The following is a 22,741-nucleotide window of genomic DNA, read 5'->3' on the forward strand; positions in this document are numbered from 1 at the left end:
TTTTACGTTATTATCACATGAAGTTATGCTATTATTTAAAGCATATACTACATATCTAAAATTACATTTCTGTAAAGATGCCAAATAATGACTAATAAATAGCAAAATCATTGCAAAATTTATTTTACATATATTTATATGCATATATTTGCATGTATATACAAGGATGTTCAGGTGCCCACAGAATCCAGAAGAGGCTATTGAATCTCCTGGAGCTGGTGACAGATGGTTGTGAGCCACTTGACATGGGTGCTGGGAACTGAACTTGGGTCCAATGGTAGAACAGCAAGTTATTTCTCAAGTCCCCACAAAATCAGTTTAGTTGAAAATTTTCAAAAATATATCTATCTATGTTACACTGAACACTAAAAATGTGTCTGAGCTGACTAGTAAGCAAAACAGCAACTGACTGGACAGCTTTATTGAATTTATTTACATTATTGATGCGCTCTGTAAGAATTGCAAGTTTGGAAGAGCAAGGGAAAAGGAGCAATCTATATTTATCCCAGGGTAGAAAAGCTACACACGTTAATTTACCTAGGAAAAACTTTATTTTCAGGTGAAGGGTCTTTTTCCAGCCAGCTTTCATAAAGTGACTTGCTTTCAAAACCATCATCAGGGCTGGAGATCTAGAAAAACAAACAGTGGGCATCAGGAATGGAAGCAAATATGAACCCAATATAACTCCATCTGCACATTAGTATCAACTTCTGTTGCTATCTGCGCATGCATATGCCATTTTCACTTGCATAAAATAGTATATTTCCTAAGAAAAGGAAAGAACTAGTACAAATTCTTCTACATTTATGATGACTGATGTTTGTAATGTTGCCAGCTACCTAAAAAGGGGGATTTCCTTTTTTATTAATAACATTTTAAAGGAAAGTTTTAAAGTGTTTCAGGTAAAGATACTGGAGAAAATGTAGATAATTTCTATAATAAATTGCCTTTATCCAAGCAGATGGATCCTACTTTTGCTGGAAAAGAAGTCAGGAATAGTGAGAATAATTATTTATATTTTTAAATTACTATTTTATGTTTAAGCAAAGCTGGACTTTCTTAATGTGAGGAAATGGAAACCTTTATACACTGGTACAGTCACTATGGAAATCAAGGTGGCGCTTTTTCAAAATAAAAATAGATGTTTATATGACTGAGCTATATCACTTCTGCACATACACCCAAAAAGCTAACAACAGAGACACTTGCGCATTCATGGTCATTACTGTATTCTTCACAAAGTTAGGGAATGGAATCAAACTAGATGTCCATCAACTGAAATGTAGGTAAGTAAAATGTCACATTTATACAATGCAATTCTATTTAGCACCAAGTAAAAATGAAATTTGTAGAAAAATGGGTAGAATTGGGGGTAATGTTTACTGAGATATCTCAAATGCTATGTGTTCTTTTTTATATATGTGTCATACCTTGTAATTTAATTTTGTATTTAACGTGGAATGTTGGTAGAGATTAGAACATGATAAAGGGAATATGGGTTAGGGAAGAGTTCTAAAGATGGGTGGATAGTAGAACTCATGTGGTATGAGACTGGAAGAGGACGTACCAGGATGGTGGAATTTAAATAAGACTCTGGGGAGAATTAGTAATGATGTAAGAAGTCATGTGGAAGCCTGTTGTTCTATTAGCTAACCAAAACCATTTTTTTTTAATGAAAAGAGTTTATGGATGGTGAGATGGCTCAACATCTAAAGGTATTTGATCCAATGCCTAAAAGTAAAATGGAGTTCCCAGGACCTACATAGTAGGAGAAAACTGAGTCCTACAAACCACACACACACACACACACACACACACACACACACACACACAATTTCTTTTTTAAGACTATAGGCTGAGAAGTGGCTCAGCAGTTAAGCACTTGCTTCTCTTTTTTTATGTTTTTTAAATTGTTTTTATTGAGCTATATATATTTTTTTCTGCTTCCCTCCCTTCTACCTTCCCTTCTACCCTTTTCCATGATCCCCATGCTCCCAATTTAGTCAGGAGATCTTGTCTTTTTCTACTTCCCATGTAGATTGGATCCAGGTATGTCTCTCTTAGGTTCCTCTTTGTTGTCTAGGTTTTCTTGGACTGTGCTGTGTAGGGTTCTAGGGAGATAGAGCCATGCATAGTCTTATGTAGCTGTAAACCTGAACGACTCATTCATTTGAATGCTTGGTCCCCAGTAGGTGGAACTGTTTAAGGATTGGGAGGTATGGAGGAGATATCTCACTAGGGGTGGACTTTAAAATTTCAAACGGCTATGCCATTTCTATTTACATCTCTCTCCGCCTTCTGCTTAGAGGTAAGTATGTTAAGTTCTCAGCTACTGCTTCTACGTCATGCCTGCCTGCCTGCTGCCTTGCTACCCATCATGATAGTCACAGACTCACCCTCTGAAATTGTAAGTCCTCAGTAAATTCATTATTCTATAATATTCTTTGGTCATGATATCTCTTCATCACAATAGAAAAGTAACTAAGATGTGGAGGATGGAAGAAATTGTAATAATCTGTCCACAGGAAGGTGAAGGAGTCGCTTTAGTTACCCAGTCTTTGCATGACCATAAATAATAAGTATGTGTCTTTTCACAAGATGCACAAATAATAACTTCTACTTACTGGTTCCAAAGGTCTTAGCACCCCTGATATCAAAGACAGTAGCCGTTTTTCAAATACAGTACAGATCATAAAAACATATTCTGTAGTATTGCCCCATAAAGATTCTCTTTACACTTGCTTTATTTTGAGACCTTCCAATAACAGAATAAGGATGCTGGGTGATGGTGATGCACGCCTTTAATCCCAGCACTCGGGAGGCAGCGGCAGGCGGATCTCTGTGAGTTTGAGGCCAGCCTGGTCTACAAGAGCTAGTTCCAGGACAGGCTCCAAAGCTACAATGAAACCGTGCCTGAAAAAAACAAAAACCAAAAAAAAAAAAAAAAAAAAAAAACCAAGGAAATAAATTTATTCAAGAGGGTAAGAACACCAATAAAAGGGAAAAGAGAAATATAGTAAGCACTTTTGCTTGGAAAAAAAATATACCTGTTTTTAGAGACACTAGCAGTAAACAGGCAGGTAGGGCCAGCTTACAGAGATTAGGAAACAAAACCTGCATTAGGGTGACACTCACCTCTTACTTTTCACTAAGGCTGATCTTAAAGCATCAATCACTTCTATAAGCAAATTCTTTGGTTTTAAAGATTCATTTTATTTTTACTGATGTGATTTTTTTTGTTGGTTGTGTGTGTGTGTGTGTGTGTGTGTGTGTGTGTGCGCGGGCGCGCGCCATGTGTTTCAGGTGCCCAAGGACGATGAAAATGGTGTCAGATTCCTTGAGCTGGAATTACAGGCAGTTTTAAGAGACCTGATTGGGTGCTGGGAACCAAACTTGGGTCCTCTGGACGATCTGAAAGATCCGCTGGTGCTCTCAGTCACTGGTCTGCCTCTGCAGAACTTCTCTAAGTAAATTCGATTACGGAGGACTGCTCAGAGTGTACAGATATTGGGAGCACAGTATCTGATTTTACTTTGGGATTCACTGTGCTTTAGTTCTCATGAGGACTTAACATGTATAATTAATTTAATATTTATGGTGTTTCTGTGTAATCACCAGTTGGAGACTTCCTCCCCTTTGGTCTTTTGACTGACTGTTCTCCACTCTACCCACTAAGTTGGCATACAGTGAAATGCCTGGCAATGGAGACCAATAATTCCTGCATTACCAGATTTCTGAATTCCTTGGCTTATTTTTAATACTTTATTTCTTAGCATCCTCACAATTATGTTGCATAGTCAACTGTATATGATAAATTTTGTTGTAGCTGCTACTTATTTGAGTCACCAATGTTCTGACAACAACTTAAAAACAAATGTAGCTAACCATGCCAGAAATGTGTTACCCATTCATCATAAAATAGTCAGCCAGGTGTCCTCATTTACCTCTCTTGCCACTTTATACACCAACTGGTAAAGAAGAGGAGTACAGTCAACTCGGAGGGTGTAATTGCCTGAGGGATAAACCAAACACAAAGGTCATATTTCATACTACCAAATGAGTCCATTTATGTTTAATTGCACTTTCTATTTCAAATATAATGTAACTATCTAATTCAAAATGCTCCTGAGAAGTGGAGAGGCTGCAGTGCGTTGATTAAACAGACGAAGAGATGGTGGACTGTGGCGTCTGATGTGGCAGCCCCCACAGCCATCAGCATCTCTCAGGGGACAATGTCAAAGAACGCATTAAGACCACAGAATTCATTCTTCATTCTTTCATTGTTTTAGATCAATGTATTAGAAAGCAATATGCATGTTGTAACAGCTTCAGGGACAATGAACAAAAATGCATCAAAACCACTGAGAGCCAAATACAATGGGTCAATTCAAAATTCAGTTTCAATAAATAGTGGAAATATTATTTTATTTTTCAAGGAAATGTTTTATTAAGAAAATATTTCTGTATGAGACATTCTTCTGAAATACGCCAACCAAATTTCTCTAATTCATCCACAAGAAAAATGTGGTGAATGTTAGGTCTTTAAATCACAATCCAAGGCAAGCAAAGATAAACCAAAGATAGACCAAAAAAAAAAAAAAAAAAAAAGAAATCAGGAGTCATATAGCTCAGTTGTGAGTCATAATGATTGATATTACTTTTTCTTGTAGTAAAACAAAAGCTAACTTACTATTGAATAGCCTTATCTAAATATAAGATTTGAGATACTACTAAGAATTTATAGACTTAAGAAAGTAATAAGCCAAAAAACACTGTGGGTGCTAAGGTGCACTCCTATAATCCTAGTGCTTAGCAGGTAGAAGGGGGAAGATGAGGAGTTCAAGGTCATGACCACCAACACAACTGAGACTTATCTCAAGACAGAAAAAAAAGTCAGAACAAACAAAAGAATAGCATACTAACTAGAAACAAAATTACTAAAAACGGAATTTACTTTTGAATGCCGTATTTCAAAATAAAATAAGATGCACCTTCTATAGATGAATCTGAGTTGATGTAAGCAATGCTTCTCTCCTGTAAGATCTTTGCGTTCTCCTGCAGTTGAATCAAAGTTGTTAGTATGCAGTTTTTACTGCTTTGAAAATATAAAAAAAAAGTAACCACAAAAGCCTCCTAGAAAATGGTCTGTTGGTGTTTATAAGTCAAATACAGTATCTGCCTGTGACCACAAACTTGTAGAAAATTCTGATGACTGCTTAATTGATGGCAATAAAAATTAAAATAAGAAAATGAGAATGTTATGAAGCTGTGTACTAAAAGCAAAAAGCCCAGGGAAGATATTTTTAGGTGTAATTCCTTCATTCTCTGTATCAAAATAAGCTAAGATGAGGGTCCAAAATTTGGTAGTTCTTCATAAAATCTGTTGAATCTAAGCTGTTCAAAGTGAGGCCTGAAACTGTTTCCTAACAGGTGTCCTTAGAAATTGCTCCTTATAGCCACTGAAATTTGTGATCCACTAAGTCGACTCCTAAGTATAGTATAAGAGTGAAAAACACATAAAAGTCCATTTATCTATATTTATAAAAATCTATAGAGAAGTAAAAGAATAAAATAAAGATAAAGCCTTTCTCTATGCTAGTGTTCTGGGTTGAAGGAAAGCTCGCATCAGAGTGTTTATCTAGTTCATCTTCCTGACTGTGGATTTAATGTGGTCAATTGCTTCTCAGATACGTCCTCACTATTTTCCTGCCATGATGGGTGGTACCTTTGAACTATGGGCAGAATAAACCTTTTGTACCTTGAGTTGCTTTTCTCGGGCATTTTGTACCAACAAGAAAAGTAACTAATATGATTGCCTTGATTATAGTCAAAGTCTCTACTACAGCATTTGCAGGATCTCATTGTGTACCCCTGGCTGGCCTCAAACTATAGGTCTTCCTGCCTCTGCCACCTGAGTGCCAGGAATTAAGGTTTGCACCATCATACATAATTCCTTATACGTTTTCAGAGAAGTTAATGTGGTATTTAATATGACAACATATCCTGTAGAAAACTGTTGTGGAAAATAATTTTAAATAGACAAAGATATGTTACATTTATTTATGCTGCATTTGTTTAATGATGTAAGGATGTGTGTTTAATTATGTAAAGATGTTTGTTTCACCTTGCCTGTCTAAGGTATCTGGTTGGTCTAATAAAGAGCAGGACAGCAATAGCTAGGCAGAGAAAAGGATAGATAAGGCTGCTGGGCAGAAAGAATAAACAGGAGGAGAAGTCTAGGCTCGAGAGAGAAAAGGATAAAGACGAGGAAGAAGAGAACAATGGATACACCCAGGGCCAACCAGGCAGCTGCCAACTAGCATACTCAAGAAGCAGTGAAAGTAAGATATACAGAAGTGAGAAAATAAAAAGTCCAGGGCAAAAGACAGATAAAGAGAAACAGGTTAATTTCAGTCAAAAGAGATGAGCCGAAGCTGGGCTGAGCATTAAAAACTAATGAGTCTCTGTGTCTTGATTTGGGAGCTGGTTAATGGCCCAAAAGAAAAAGCCTGGTACAGAAAACTAGGAAGAAAGTTGAAATTCTTTCTAAACTCACTTGTGTTATCAATGCAAATTTACTATAGCAAATCTTAGATTTCTTTGATTTTTATTTTGAATTTCTGAAATTAAAAAAATATATTTATGCGCACACATATTATAAAAAGTCAAACATTCTAAAAAGAAATTACTTTGATCAATAATATTTAATCAATCTAAATTAATGCTCTACCTTCGAATTTCATATTTATGGTACCAGTATCAAAGTGAAACTTTATGATGTAAATATAAACAACAAAGCTAAGTGATATCAGATAAGTAGCTATATGTGATTTTATATATTTTCATATTTTATAGTTATATAAAAGGGAATGAGTCAGGAGAAAAATGTTTTGTAAACTATATACAGACATGCATAGAACATACCAACAACATTTATGCTTGTATGTGACAGATGATAGAAAGCAAGCACCACAAAGTGTAACAACAATATGAAAATGTGTGCTCGCTTTTCACACGTAAGAATTTAGACATTACCAACAGAGGAGAACTGGAAAGGAGAAAGACGGTGTGTAGGAGAGGCTCTTTAAGAGGTAAGAGCCTGTAAGAAAGAAAAAAAATAGACACCACTGTGAAATAATAAGCTAAGCTACTTTACTAAATTTACAGAATTATCACTTTATATTTAATAATCAAAGCATATTACTGCTATGAGAGGTAAAAAGATTAACAGCTTGCAGATTCTGATTATTCTGAGTTTACTGACTTTGTTTTCATAATACAAATGCAAAAATATGAAATATTTTTGATAATAAATAGGTTTAGCATAAGAAGTGACTCAGCTGTGCCAAATAGATTTGAGAGTAAAAACAAATTCTATGTCTTATACTCCCTTGAGTCATTCTCTATTAGGTAAGAGAATCTACACAGTATCACAACAAGTACCTTCGCTGTTACTTACTTCAGCCCATTCAGTTGAACCCAGCAGCCCGAACTCTTCTGCATCCCAGCTGGCAAAAATGATAGTTCTCCTAGGTCTCCAGCCTGTAATCATGTTAGTAAACACGGTTAAACACACCCACCTACAGGGACAGGAATTTAAGCAAGTCACTTTCTGTCAGCAGCTACCTGAGAAATGCTAGTTACCTCGATCCATCAGTTTTCCAAAACTTTGGGCAATCTCTTGCAAAACTGCAGTCCCCGTGGTAGGGTCAATCCCTCCAAACACCCAGGAGTCACGATGACCTCCCAGAATGACATACCTATCTGGACAAGAATGTGTTCCGAAAACTTCAGCTTGCAAACATTACAGGCATTAGTCATTTATGTAAGTAAATTAAACTTTCTCCTGCCTGAGCTACCTCACAGAAGACAACCAACAGTGTAAAGGAAAATCTTTTAAAGTGGAAATATCCTTCCCCTGAATTTCACTTTCAAATCAGCCAGAAAAAAATGTTATTAACAGAATTTCATCTTTCCTTAATCTTCATTAAAAGAAAATGTCTTTAGATTTTTAATGACTCACTAGGTTCCAGAGACCCTCTGATACTTCCAATCTTCCTAACGACTCACCAGGTTCCAGAGACCCTCTGATAGTTCCAATCACATTGTAAATCCTTGTGATTCTGTTAATGTTACTGACATGCATTCTAACTTTCCTAGAATTGTAAAAAGAATAAGTTAGTTGAATGAAGCATTGCATTTAGATTTTTTGTTTTACATTTTATTGTGAAAAATCTCAAAACTACAGAAAACTATACACTAGGACAGTGAATCCTCAATAATTGGATTATATGAAATACTTGTGAAGCATCATTGTAATTTATACCTGTGTATTTAGGTATGTATCTTAACGTCAACTTTAAATACCAATATTTTGTATTTGTCTTCATAGCTGTATTACTCATTCTTACTTTTAACTGAAAATATTCTATTAAATGCCTTAAAGTACTAATATTAAAACTTTGTATTCTCACTATACTGGAGCATCTGTTTTTATAAATCCCTGCATAGCACAGTGATGTCTAAATCAGTAACAGATCATACATATGATAGTATCCCAAAAAGTAGAAAGGAATTAGAAGGATCTATTAACACGGCACCTGCTATGATGCCATCGTATATTACTTGCGTATTTGTGGTGATACTTATGGGAACAGACATTATATTGCCAGTCATAAATGGAGAGCAATGCAGTTCTGTACAACGCATAGTGCACTTTCATTATTCATTAAAAGTGTGCTCACACTTACTAAAAAAGAGTTTCCTCTAAGACAGACTACCCTGTTAGGCTAACGGTAGCCTCATTCTTCTTGTTTATAGAATCCCAAGGCATCAAGAAGTCACATTTCAGACTTTTTGACTCCCCAGGGAGACCTCACCCTCTCTGAGGAGTGCCTGGGGGAAGGTGGTGGAGGGGAGGGGGAGAGAATTAGGATTGGTATGTAAAATAAAAGGATTGTTTATAACAGATTTTTTTTAAAGTCCCATTCAGTGACTGAGGTATGTGTAAGCACACTCTGGTGTTCCAGCAATGACACATTTCTCAAAACACATCTTCCTGGTAAGGGACACATGATTATAGTAATACTTGCTATTCATTAACTTTTGTCATGACTGAAAGCGGTCTATAAATATATTACTTAAAACTGACCTGAGCACTGACTGAAAAATATTATGAATTCTATTGTTAAATAAGTACTTAGGCCGGGTGATGGTGTTGCACGCCTTTAATCCCAGCACTTCAGAGGCAGAGACAGGTGGATCTCTGTGAGTTCGAGGCCAGCCTGGTCTACAAGAGCTAGTTCCAGGACTGGCTTCAAAGCTACAGAGAAACCCTGTCTCAACACCCCCCTCCCCCCCCCCCAAGAAAAGAATTTAGAATGTTGTGCTAAATGCACAACTACATACTGAAACTTCCCTGGGCCATTCATCCATTTTGATTCTGATTTCGGCTAAATTTTAATATTCCTTCATGATTTTAACCAATTTAAAAGCAAAGGCAAGTTCCGTCAAACTCAGCCAGACTTCCTCCATCTCAAAGGCAATACACACTCTATGAATTCTACAAGGACATGAATAAATAGTGAGCTTTTTCATGGGAACAGAAAATGAGCCTTTGTTTTCTCTAGATCAAAAAAGATCTATAATTTGTTATCTATGATGGAAAGAAGGAAACAGCTCCCAAAGCTTGAACAATGTGAAGTGCATGCAGATTCTGTCATCCTCCTAAAATTTTTCTAAATACATAAGTAATCCTAAGAGTAATTAATACATAATTCGGCTAAGTGTTCCATCAAGAGCAAAACCAATCAACAAGTGAGGTTTTTAAAATGCATTCAGCAAAAAAATGTATTTTGCTACTGCAAAGTAAACACAAGAAGGAGCCTTAATGGTGGAGCCACTAGCTGACAAAAGAAAACCCCAGGTTCACTTTTAGCAACAAAACACCAACTGCTACAATGCAGAAACATTTTCAGCATCTTCCTGTAACTAAGAGCTTAAAGTCATGGGGTACTTTGTGTACAGCTAGTGTTCATCGAGTATTTGTCAAATGCATTAACACACCCTTTCGGGAAGAGTAGAAAAGACTCAGCTCTCTTATCACGCTCACCTGTATCTTTTGTTTCATTTCATTATATAACTAGACTGCTTTATGCATCTCTGGAAAGACGGTCTGAATAAACACGCAGAATTATGACAAAACACAATTCACAGTAGAGTCATATTTAGTACACATTCATTTAAGATCGCTCACTACTGTAAAAGCAAATTTTCCTGCAATTATGTTCATCTCAGCATTCCTAATAAGCTGATTTGATGTATATAAATAGTTGTGTGTATATGTATCCCTGTACGTATCTTTGAACCAATTTTGCTGCTGTTCTTCAAGACAGGGTTTCTTTGTTTTGCTTTGCAGTTTGTCCTAGAACTCGCTCTGTAGACCAGGCTGGCCTCAAACTCACAGAGATCCACCTGCCTCTGCCTCCCAAGAGCTGGGATTTTTTTTTTTTTTTGGTTTTTCGAGACAGGGTTTCTCTGTGGCTTTGGAGCCTGTCCTGGAACTAGGTCTGTAGACCAGGCTGGTCTCGAACTCACAGAGATCCGCCTGCCTCTGCCTCCCGAGTGCTGGGATTAAAGGCGTGCGCCACCATCACCCGGCAAGAGCTGGGATTAAAGGCATGTGCCACCACCACCCAGCTTCTTTAAACCAATTTTAACACCAGTTCTGGTTCCTTTATTAGCTAATAAGTCTAGTGAATGATAGAATAAATTCTCATTTCATACCTGTCCAACAATTATCACTTTAAATTACTCTTTATCAGTTTTGGATGTCCTGCTGATATGTGCTATGACTTCATCTTGCAATGTGGACAGTTAAAATTCCATTATTTTAGCTATCTGTATATCTAGGTTTAATTTTGCTCTATTGTCTTTGTGTTTATTTCTATTTCCATTTTTGTTAGGAATAAATTATTCTGCGTTGATGCCAGCAATATGAGGAAGTGTCTTTATGTCTTGTCATTTGATAGTCTTCCTAAATGGACATATAATTATCAAGACCTCTGTGAGGTGAAAGAGAAGAATCTCTCAAAGCTTTGCTGTTATTGCTTACTATGTATCAATCCATTTTGAACTCAAATCACAGCAATGATGGAGAGTGCTGGATAGCCAGACCTACACTCTCTATTTCTTATGCTTTCTGAGTTTAATCTGTTTTTATAATATATGCTTTATTAATGCATTTGTGCATGTGTATGGAAGGGGCAGGGAGGCCAGAGGAGGGAGGAGGGAATTTTAGATCCCTTAAGAGCTGGAGTTACAGACATTCTGTGAGACAACATAGTCACTGGGAACAGAACACTAGTCCTCTTAACTGCCAAGTCATCTCCCCAGACCCCTGAGTAAACTCAGAAATTATCAACGCATTTTCTCCATGTCTGTCTAATTCTGCTTGTAAATTAAAAACAAATAAAAGTTATCTTGTGAAACTATGCTATCTTTCTCTCTCCAAAGAATATAAGTAAAATAGGTAATAAATTTTCTAATTGAAGGAACACTGTTTTGATTGAATTATGGTGATTATTAAGCCCTTATGTAACTCAAATTCTAAAATTCCCATAAAAGTGGGCTGGAGAGATGGCTCAGTGGTTAAGAGCATTGCCTGCTCTTCCAAAGGTCCTGAGTTCAATTCCCGGCAACCACATGGTGGCTCACAACCATCTGTAATGAGGTCTGATGCAGAGTATTGTATACATAATAAATAAATATTTTAAAAAAATTCCCATAAAAGTAAGAAAACTAAACTTGTTTCAATTTAGCTTTTCTGAAACAAACCAATTCTAACATATTCTGATTATCAAAGTTCACATAGATAGGTAAATTATTAGCAAACAAGACTGACTGAGCAATGTGGGTTTAATAAAATAAACAGCTCTCTTTAGCCTTTCTGGTTTATCAACACTAACATTTCCCTTTCCCCAGTCTTTCCAGTATATTACATCTCCCACCATGGTCTGTGTTTCTATAACTATGTTGCTTGCCTACTTTTTTCTCAACCCATCAGGCACATATGATCACTCCAGTGCAGCAGTTCTGTGTTTAAAAAACAACACTAATTTTATTGGGCAGTGGTGACACAGGCCTTTAATCCCAGCACTTAAGCGGGTCTCTGAGTTCAAGGTCAACCTGGTCTTCAGAGCAAATTCCAGTACAGACAGGGCTACACAAAGAAACCAGGTCTTGAGTAGAAAAAGACAAGAGCTCCTGAGTAAACAGAGTGAGGGGATCATAGGAGAGGGAAAAAGGGGAGGGGGAAGGGAGGGTGCGGAGAAAAATATATAGGCCGATAAAAACAATTTTTAAAAAACAGGAAAAAATATCAAATATTTTAATTTAATTCAAATATTTACTTAGAAATAATATAACACTGACCATTTTCTTATTTTAATAAATACGGTTTACTCCAAAAAAAAGAAACCCTGTTTTGAAAAGAAAATAGCAATACTATTTATAATGAAACATCTATTGAGGATTATTGAATTGTTGAACAACATGGTTTCCTCATTTTGACTCCTTTATGCCATGGAGTGAAGGTTTAAGTAACCGAGGGCTCCTTCCTCTCGCCCTTTATGCCATGGAGTGAAGGTTTAAGTAACCGAGGGCTCCTTCCTCTCGCCCTTTATCGTCTCTCAGCTGACATCATAAATGTCACTAGGAAACCTGATTTAAAACTTGAGTTGAAAATGGAAGCTAAAAAAGACAACACTGTTTGAAATGTTATAAGCCTAAGCTCAAACATGGTAATATTTCATCTAATAATACAATGTCACCACTGAATAATTCAGTAGTTAATTCTGTAAGTCCTTCCGAGTTGATATAAAATGATCAGTTGCTCACTGGTGACAAGGAAAACATGAAGAGCATACTTTACCTGGCAGAGCATTAGCCTGACATTTTTCTGTTAAAAGCAAACTTTTTCAGGCTTTTAAAGATTCACAACGTTACCTGGAATATTTGCTTCCTCTAAAGCCAGGCCCGATATTGTAACTGACATTTAGAGCTCCCTTCCAGCTGTTGTCTGGGGCAGCAGTTCCTCCCAAGTTTCTGCCAAGAGCACATGAAACAACACAAAGATTGATCTTGAGGAAATCACAAGACTGGGTATGATTGTATAGAGTAGAACTATTTACACAGAGGCCTAACCTCATGGAGCTCTCACTCTGGAAAGAGTCATAGCCTAGACAAATTAGTAACGTGCAACATGTTACTATTAAAGGTGAAGGGAAAAAATAAAATCTGGAGGACAGATGCGTGGCAACAGCCTCTTCACATTTGACATAGTTGGAGAAGCAGGAAACTGAGGCTATTCGAAAGCGGGAACATTCATGAATGTGTTAAGAAACAACTAATTTTAAAAGCAACTACTAACCCCATTGGGGGCACCTATAAAAGGGAATTAAGTTACTGTGGTACAAATATTTAGGAAATAGTAGTTGGGAAACAGGCAATAAAATACAGAAAACAATACCAGCAAGTATTAGCTCAATGATCGTTGTACTGGAGACAGAGATCTCAGCTGAGACACAAGAAGCAGCATTTTACAGGTGAGGACACTAAATCAGACAGCAAGGACTCAGCTGTTCTTAACATAACTGACTTATAGAGCAGAAAATGGACAATATAGGGCAAGACACACTCATCTCCAATTAAATGACTATACCGTAATAGTATCTCGGCATCGTTATATCCTATTGGATGTACGGGTATACTCGGAATTCCTACTCCTTCTTCAACTTGAAGTCTGAAGGTGTACTCTGCAAAGATCAAGTATATAAGTGAAAACCATTGAAGAATACAAGCAAAGACAATGATATGATGGAATTTCTTGTAATATCATTACAGATTTGCTATATTTTGGCAATTAAAATAAAATTAAAGGTTATCAAAAGGTCAAATTGTATTATTTAAACTGGCCTATTTGAGTCAGCAGTAAAAAGTTAAGTCATTTATATTTTAAAGTAAAATCAAATCATAGAATTTATAGATTTCAAACTAAACACTTGAAATGATTTTCTTAAACTTTTTAATATCTTATTTGCTCAAAAGATATTATGAATTACTATTATAAAAACTCCAGCAAACTATATGTTTGGAAATGTGTCTATATGTCTAAAGTCACATATAATGGATAAAAAATAGAAAACTTATGAGATAGTGATTGAGGAATAATTATATTTACCTAAATAATAAGACAAAGTTTTCTTCAAAGCATGATTTGGAAGTACTGGTCAGACTGATAATCTCCTCAGGCCTGGCTATCACACAGGATGGATTAAAATGGAAACCCTCATGCCATATCTGAACCAACTTAAAAATGATAAGACATATAAAACAACAGCTCAAATATCTCTTTCTTATTACTTATTTTTATAATTGCCTATTGAAACAAAAAGTCTAACCATATTGTTCCACTAAATGCAAAAATCATACGAAGTGTATTTTTTTTTGACAAAAGTGGTATTAATTTTATTGGAATTAGAAATCAATATTGAAGAAAATATTTCCAAAGTTCTTGAGTATCTAAAAACCAAACAGTGATTTTCTGCTAACTCCCAAAAAAGCAGGTAGGCTGCCTGCAGACCTTCTCTTCTCTCTCTGGTCCCCCAGTTCAAATACCAGCTCTATAGAACACCTTTGGCAGCCCCTCCTCCCATCTCCCGTGGATCCCACAGATCTTCTAACCTTCCTCCCCCTACTTGTTGTTTTGCCCCAGACCCCAACCCCAGTGAGCACTCCCTGCTAATGGCCCTCTTCTCTTAGGGCGACAAATAGACTGAAGGCAAGCCCACATTTGTGCTGCTGCTCCCAAGATACACCCTAGTACCAATATCATCCCCAGCTCCATAGCGGGAAACCTGCTGTAGTTTTCCTTTCCTCTCTGACCCCACTTCATCCCTAACCCTCCTTCCCCCAGCAAATCCGAGTATCCCAACTTCCAACACCAGCAAGCATTTGGTGGGAACACAGCAACCTAGTAGAGCAAGGGAACAGCCCACAGCTCCAGTCCACATGACCATGTTAATTCACAGGCCATACCTGTAGGTTCCCTTCAGATCTCTAATCTTTCTCTGTTCTACCAGTTCCACCCTCAGCTCTACAGCAGAACACAGTTGGCAATGTCCTCCCACCCCTAACACTCTGCCCACTCCCATCTCCAGTGGATCTCACAAATCTTTCCCCTTCTAACATTCCTCCTCCCACCCCCACAGATCCCAACCCAGCAGACAGCCCTGCTAACTTAGGGGCCCCTCCTACCAGGAAAAGAAGGCTGGAGGCAGACTCAGACCTCTCCTACTGCTCCTGAGTTCTAATCCCCCCATTTTCATCCCAAGCTTTCTATAGCGAAATCTTCTATGACCTCCCTTTCCTGTTTGACTCCATCTCCAAGGAATAACAAAGACCTTCTCCTCCAACCTTACTTCCCCTGCCTTGTCCCAGTATCCCAGCCTACAACACCAGCAGGCTATCTCTGAGAACACATCAGCTGGATGAGACAGACAACTCTCAGTAAACACACTCTGAAAATCCAGAGAGAAAATTGAAATCAAGGATTAAAACCAAAACAAAACAAATCCAGAAATCAGAACCTAGGTCTATAATCAACCCAAACCCAGATGCTTAGATGGCACTATTAAAACAGAATCAATAACAGCAAGGGCAATATGTCTCCACCACAGCCCAGCTATCCTACTTGAATATTCCAATACAGCCGAAACACAAGAAAAATACCTTAAAACCAACTATATAAAAATGATAAAATTCCTTAAAAATGGAAATTAATAAATCCAGGAAAACAAACAGTGTGAGGAAATGAATAAATCACTTAACGAAATCCAAGAAAGCACATAGTTAAAGGAAACAAATAAAACTGACTAAGACCAGAAAAGTGGAAGTAGAATCAATATAGAAAACTTAAGCTGAAGGAATTCTGGAAATAAAAATTTTAGAAATTCAAACAGTAACTACAGAGGGAAGCTTCACCAAGAGAATATAAGAGATGGAAGAGAGTTTCAGGCATTGAAGATACTATAGAAAAAATGAATACATCAGTCAAAGACAAAGTTAAATCTAAAAATTTCCTGATACAAAACATCCAGAAAATCTGGGACACTACGAAAAGTCCAAACCTAAGAATAATAGGGATTAGAAGAAGATCTCTATCTCAAAGGCCCAGAAAATGTCTTCAACAAAATCATAAAATAAATTTCCCTAATCTCAAGAAGGAGATGCATACAAAGGTACAGGAAGCTTACAGAACACCAAATAAGTTGGACCAAAGAAGAAAGTCCCCCCAACCACATAAAAATCAAGACACTAATTGTACAGCACACACAAAAAAATTATTAAAAACCACAAGGGAAAACAGCCAAGTAACACATAAAGGCAGACCTATTAGAATTACACCCAAGTTCTCAGTAGAGACTCTAAAAGCCAGAAGATCCTAAGCCTTGCAGACTCTAAGAGACCAGTCCTGCCTACCATACCAACAAAACTTTCAATCACCATAGATGGAGAAATCAAATATTATAGATATTACATGATAGAGCCAGCACGAAAGAAGGTACTAGATGGAAAAATCCAAACCACCAATGTTAACTACACCCATGAAAATGTAGGAAATAGTCTTATATCAGTAAAAACAAAAGAAGAAAAGCTCACACACACGACAACCACCATCACCATCACAATCAACAACAAAGTAATAGAAGTCAACACTCACTGATCATTGATATCTCTCAATATCAATGGTCTCAATTCTCCAGTGAAAAGACACAGACTAACAGAATGGATGCAAATCTTTCTGCTGCATCCAGAAAATACACATTAACAACAAGGATAAACAGTACATCAGGGTAAAGGGTTGGAAAAGGATTTTCTAAGCAAATAGATCTAACAAGAAAGCTGGTGTAGCCATTTTAATATCTAAGAAAATAGACTTCAAACCAAATGTAATAAAAAGAGACAGGGAAGGACACTACATATTGTTACCTTAGTTAGGGTTTCTATTGCTGTGAAGTGTAAACAGAGGAGCTTTTCTGTTGTCCCAACCATCTGGTCCCAAATAAACACAGAGATGTTTATATTCATTACAGAATGTTTGGCCTATAGTTCAGACTATTTCTAATTAACTCTTACAACTTAAATTAACCCATTTCTGTTCATCTACGTTTTGCCACATGACTTCATGGTTTCACCTGTTTTCTAGCATTTTGCTTCCCCGGCAGCTGGCTCATCTCTCACTCTCTCCACTCTTCTTTTTCCCTGTCTCTCCATTTGGCTTTCCTGTCTGGCTTTATTCTGCCTTGTTACAGGTCAAAGCAATTTCTTTATTAACCAGTGAAAGCAACACATATTCACAGTGTACAGAAGGAACACTCCACAGCAGTGAAGAGACACCATGACCACAAAAACTCTTACAAAGAAAAGCACTCAATTGGGGCTGGCTTACAGTTTACAGTGGTTTGAAAGAAAATAACCCCCAAAGGGAGTGGCACTATTAGGAGACCTGGCCTTGTTGGAGGAAGTGGGTCACTGTAGGGGCAGGCTTTGAGGTTTCTTTTGCTCAAGCTTACCTCAGTGTGACACTCAGTGGATTTCCTGCTGCATTCTAATAAAGATATAGCCAGCACCACATCTACCTGCAGGTCACCATGTTCCCGGTCATGATGATAATGAACTGAACATCCGAAATTATAAGAGAGTCACCCCAATTAAATGTTTTCTTTATAAGAGTTTTCATGGTCAGAGTGCCTCTTCACAGTAATAAAAACCTTAATTAAGACACAGTTTCAGAGGTGTAGTCCATTATCATCATGGCGGGAATGTGGCAGTACGCAGGCAGACATGGTGTTGGAAAAGGAGCTGAGAGTTCGACATCTTGATCAATAGGCAGCAGAAGGAGTCTGTGTATCACACTGGGTGTAGCTTGAGTGCCTGAGACCTCAAAGCCTGCCTCCACAGGGCTAGGACACATGTCCTCCAATAAACGCACACCTACTCCAACAAGGCCACACCACCTGATAGCGCCACTCCCTAAGGGCCAAACATTCAAATGCATCTATGGGGGCCATTCCTATTTAAACCACCACATTCCACTCCCTGACCCCAAAGCAATACAACTAAAATTTTTCTGAAAGAGAAGACTGTCCAGTCTCTCCATATCTACTCATAATTATCAATATTTTAGCTAGAGCAATAAGACAGCTGAAAAAGATTAAGGGGATACAAATTGAAAAACAGGAAATCAAAGAATCATAATTTGAAGATGATATGATAGCATATATCAGTGACCCTAAAAATTCCACCATGGAGATCCTACAAAGAAACAAAAAGAAATCAGGGAAACAATACCTTTCACAATAGGCTCAAATAAAAAAAAAAAACAATAGCCTAAAATAATAAAAAAATATTACCAAGCAAGTGAAAGCTTCATGTCTTTGAAGAAAGAAATTGAAGATATCAGAAGATGGAAAGATCTTCCCTACTCATGGATCAGCAGGATTAACATAGAGAAGATGTCCATCCTAACAAGGGCAATCCACAGATTCAGTGCAATCCTCGTCAAAATTCCAAGATGATTCTTTACAGACCTTGGTAATACAATTCTCAACTTCATATGGAAAAAACAAAAAAAAACCCAGAACAGAGAAAGTACTTATTTCTGAGCAGTCAGGATCCCAAAAGACATACAGTGCTTGTTTTTATACACTTAGAACAGCAAGGAGTACTTCACAAAAGTGATCAACTAACAGATTTGCTCATAACCTTTAGCTGGATAGCCTGGCGTAAGCGGGTCACCTGCCCCATTCAGGTTTAAGACATTTCCTCTCTGTGCTGCAGTTCCAGGAAGGTTCCATCCTTTGGGATACGGCTGTACGTCGGGGGCACAGTAGTCAGCTGGATCAGAGTACAGGACGATTCCCAAGGCTCCGGCTAGCATGGCGTTTTTCACCTGCAAGAGCAATGTGCAACACGAAGCAGGAATGCAGAGGACTGGCTTACTCCTGCAAAAGTCCTTTAAAAACTGCTTTTTGATGCTGTTGTTATGTGTTTGTTATCTTTGCTTCCAAACTAATCACTTTCATGGTAAACTTAATAAATGGTCATTTATCTTACAAAATCCTAACTATTTCTTTTAGGAACTGTTTCTGTCATGCCCAAACCTGCAAAATTAGTCTCCTTTCTTTATACTTATCTTATATATTTCTATCATAGGACAGTTTATGATAAATTAAAATATCTTTCTAGTGTTTGTCTTCCCTACTAAAACAAGAGGGTTGATGAGAATGTGAATGATGCTATACTTTTAACCAACTACCCTCAAAAATCTTGCACATCACCGAGTAAGCACTTAAATACTTACATATCCAAACAGATTGTGAACGCTATGTAGAATAGTCATAGTGTGTTTTTTCAAAAGGAACTTTGTAAGCATCTAACCATCTGGATTAAATTTGATAAGAATAGAAAACTTTATTCTGTGAGATAACTAATAACTGAATTGTTTTGTTTTTGTTTTACAAGACAGGGTTTCTCTGTGTAACAGCCCTATCTGTCCTGGAACTAACTCTTGTAGACCAGGCTGGCCTCGAACTCACAGAGATCCGCCTGCCTCTGCCCCCAAAGTGCTGGGATTAAAGGCGTGCACCACCACTGCCTTGCTGAGATAACTGAATTCTTAATCATCAGAAATGTTGCAGCAAAAAGTAGGTAATTCTCTTTTTTGGCTCTTTTGTATGTATTACAATGTTAAAAAAGCACTCAGCTTTGTCAACATCTCAACTTTCTGGAAAAGAAATTAAAAAAGAACATTGATTATACACACACACACACCACATACATATATGCACACTTAATTTTTAGAATGTATATCACAAAAATTGGATGCAAATGTTTGAAGTATATATGGAATGTTAACAATGGAATTCTTTATAGTAGGAACATACTGAAGCCTGGCTAAGGAAAGTATCTGTCAACAGGAGAATGATTAAATATATTATCAATTCTGAAAAATACTATGTTCCTATTTAAATGAATGAGGGACTTAATAAAAAGTCATATAGAATTTACTAGTATCAATTTGCTACTGAGATGCTCTCTCTAGTACAGACTAGGTTCTTATGAAGAACTCTATGATGTTGGTGCTATTAGCATTCATATTCTGCTCAAGAGGACACTGGGAAGAGAGAGTAGGTGACAGTGAAAAGATCTAAAAAGATTCAGTGCCCAGACTAGTACTGACCCAAGTATGTGGAGCCAGGGTCCCAGTCCCTTAACTGCTACTATATTGTACAGCTCTTAGTGTATTACCGTAGGTATGCATAGGAATAGCTGAGTGGGAACAGGGTTACAGGACACACAGTATATCATGGCCTCTTTAAAATCTAATCGTAATAATTGCATAAAGAGTACATATACTCAGATTTAGAATTCAAAGAATTAAATTGGGAAGGGGTGACCCCAAATTGAATACGTCTAGTGATGTGAGATTTCCCTCTGTATGCTGTGATTACCATTGATAAGTAAAGGAACTGCTTTGGGCTTATAGTAGAGCTATAGGGGAACAGAGTTAGGTGGGGGAAATTAAGCTGAATCCTGGGAGAAAGGAGGCAGAGTCACGAGAAGCCATGTAGCCCAGCCGTAGCCATAGTAACACCGGAACTTTAGCTGGTAAGGCATAGCCACGTGGTGAAACACAGATAATAGAAATGTGTTAAATTAATATAAAAGTGTTAGTCAATAAGAAGCAAGAGCTAAGGGCCAAGCAGTGATTTAATTAATACAGTTTTCTGTGTGATTATTTCAGTTCTGGGCAGCCGAAACAAACAAGTAGCCTCCTTCCAACAGTCTAGAAAAAAGTTGGGTAATACAGAGGAAAGGTTCCTTTTAATTGATAGAAATTTCATTCTATTGATCTTTAAAAAGCAAATGCTACTTTTGTAACAAAAACAATGTCCTTTCCAGAATTAAAATATTACACCAGGCAGTGGTGGGACATGTTTGTAATCCCAGCACATGGGAGGTAGAGACAGGCAGATCTCTGTGAGTTTTAGGTCAGCCTGGTCTACAAAGCGAGTTCCAGGATAGTCAGAGCTACATAGTGAGACCCTGTCTCAAATAAGAAAAGACATATAAAGTTATATAAAATAAAGTTTTCTGTGTACCCATGAGAACAACGTTAAGAGCAATTTTAGAGAGTGAATATAATTGAGCATTTATATTTGTAGGATCCAACCTCCCCCTTTCCCTCTAGAAAAAGGAATATCCTACTTTATTTCCTCGAAAGATCTTCCCATATCTTGCAATAACAATCTTCCCAGCACAGGTGATGTTCATCTCTCTTTCTAGCTTGAAGAAGTCTTCAGTGCGAGCATAATTGACATAGACAAGCTCTCCCTACAAGAAAAGGGAAAGATATGTATGCTACTGCCTTCAAGACAAAATTGAAATAATTTGTTTTTCAAAAGTCTATTGGCAGTTTTCTTTCCTTATTTGGAACCCAACAACACCATTTTAACATTTCATAAACTTCTTTATGGAGTGGAAACATATTTTAAATAGTTATTCTACAGAAGAAAATATCAGTAGGAAACAGTCAATCCAATTTCAATAAACCCAACTATGTTTAATTTTCATTGTCTATCTTTTTCCATCTTTTTTCTTTTATTGAAGATACTTTTTAAATACAATATGTTCTGATAATGGTTTCCCCTCCTCTTATTCCTTCCAGATCTTCCCCATCTCCTTTCCCATCAGGATCCACACCCTTACTGTTTCTCCTTAGAAAACAAACAAGTATCTAAGGAATGATAATAAAGTAAAATGAGATAAAACAAAAACAAACAAATCAGAATAGACTGAAATAATCAAAAGAGAACAAGAACAAAAGAAAAATAATAAGAAATGCATATAAATGCAGACACTTGTATTCATACACATGGAATTTAATAAACACACACTAGAAGCTATAATATACATCCAAAAGACTTGTAAGATTAAAAAAAAACCTGACTTAAAATTATGAGAAGAGCCTCCAAAGATGCTGTTGGGTTTATTTTGTGTTGAGCATATACTGCTGGGCATGGGAGCCAACCCTAAAGAGTAGCTTGTTTCCCCAGTGAGACTTCCATGGAGAAAACCAATTTTTCGTTTGTAAGCTATCAATTGGAAATAGCTTCTGAAATCCCAAATATATTTAATTTCCAACCACAACACTATTTTAAGAATATCTGTAGTATGAACTACAAAGCCAGGTGGATAAAAATAATTTAAAAATCACATTGTAAAGAGTGAGGAAAGCTGCTGGAAGCACCTACTGAGAGCGCAGTTGGAGGTTTACTGTTCTTCAGAATGCGAACTCTTAGTGCTCTTTCATTTGGTTCTTCTTTGTTATTAAAAAATCATTCTAATTTTGGAAGGTGCTCATAGTACTGAACATGAAACCATGGCTACACCAATATGTAGTCTGCACGTGAGGTCCCCTGGGTGGTGTTTCTCTACACTGGCTTTCACAGAACAAAAAAAGGTGTAAAGGTGTGCACGTTTTTTACCTCTGGCAGGCCCTGGGCTGAAAAGGCATTATAGGGTGGTACGATGTTTGTAACATTCTCATATCCATCTGGTGGTGGTTCAAGGTATGAAGTTTTAAAAATCTAGCAAGAATTCAAACATGTCAAGTTAC

The 22,741-nt window shown here is 37.1% G+C and overlaps 1 protein-coding gene across 1 annotated transcript in view; it reads right to left on the reverse strand.

Moving 5' to 3' along the window:
- Positions 1–22,741, reverse strand: part of Naalad2 (N-acetylated alpha-linked acidic dipeptidase 2) — a 47,788-nt gene that overhangs the window by 17,145 nt on the left and 7,902 nt on the right. Inside the window, exons 5-15 of the mRNA XM_041657581.1 lie at positions 22,611–22,712; positions 21,331–21,456; positions 18,826–19,012; positions 13,721–13,814; positions 13,006–13,104; positions 8,071–8,156; positions 7,645–7,764; positions 7,460–7,542; positions 4,992–5,055; positions 3,945–4,012; positions 538–629 (exon numbers count right to left, since the gene is read on the reverse strand). Coding sequence (XP_041513515.1) covers positions 538–629; positions 3,945–4,012; positions 4,992–5,055; positions 7,460–7,542; positions 7,645–7,764; positions 8,071–8,156; positions 13,006–13,104; positions 13,721–13,814; positions 18,826–19,012; positions 21,331–21,456; positions 22,611–22,712 — 1,121 coding nt within the window. The remainder of the gene's footprint in view (positions 1–537; positions 630–3,944; positions 4,013–4,991; positions 5,056–7,459; positions 7,543–7,644; positions 7,765–8,070; positions 8,157–13,005; positions 13,105–13,720; positions 13,815–18,825; positions 19,013–21,330; positions 21,457–22,610; positions 22,713–22,741) is intronic.

This window comes from Microtus oregoni, unplaced genomic scaffold (assembly GCF_018167655.1).
Source record: "Microtus oregoni isolate MIOR12 unplaced genomic scaffold, Mior012 000008F_ref0000371, whole genome shotgun sequence".
Lineage (NCBI taxonomy): Eukaryota > Metazoa > Chordata > Mammalia > Rodentia > Cricetidae > Microtus > Microtus oregoni.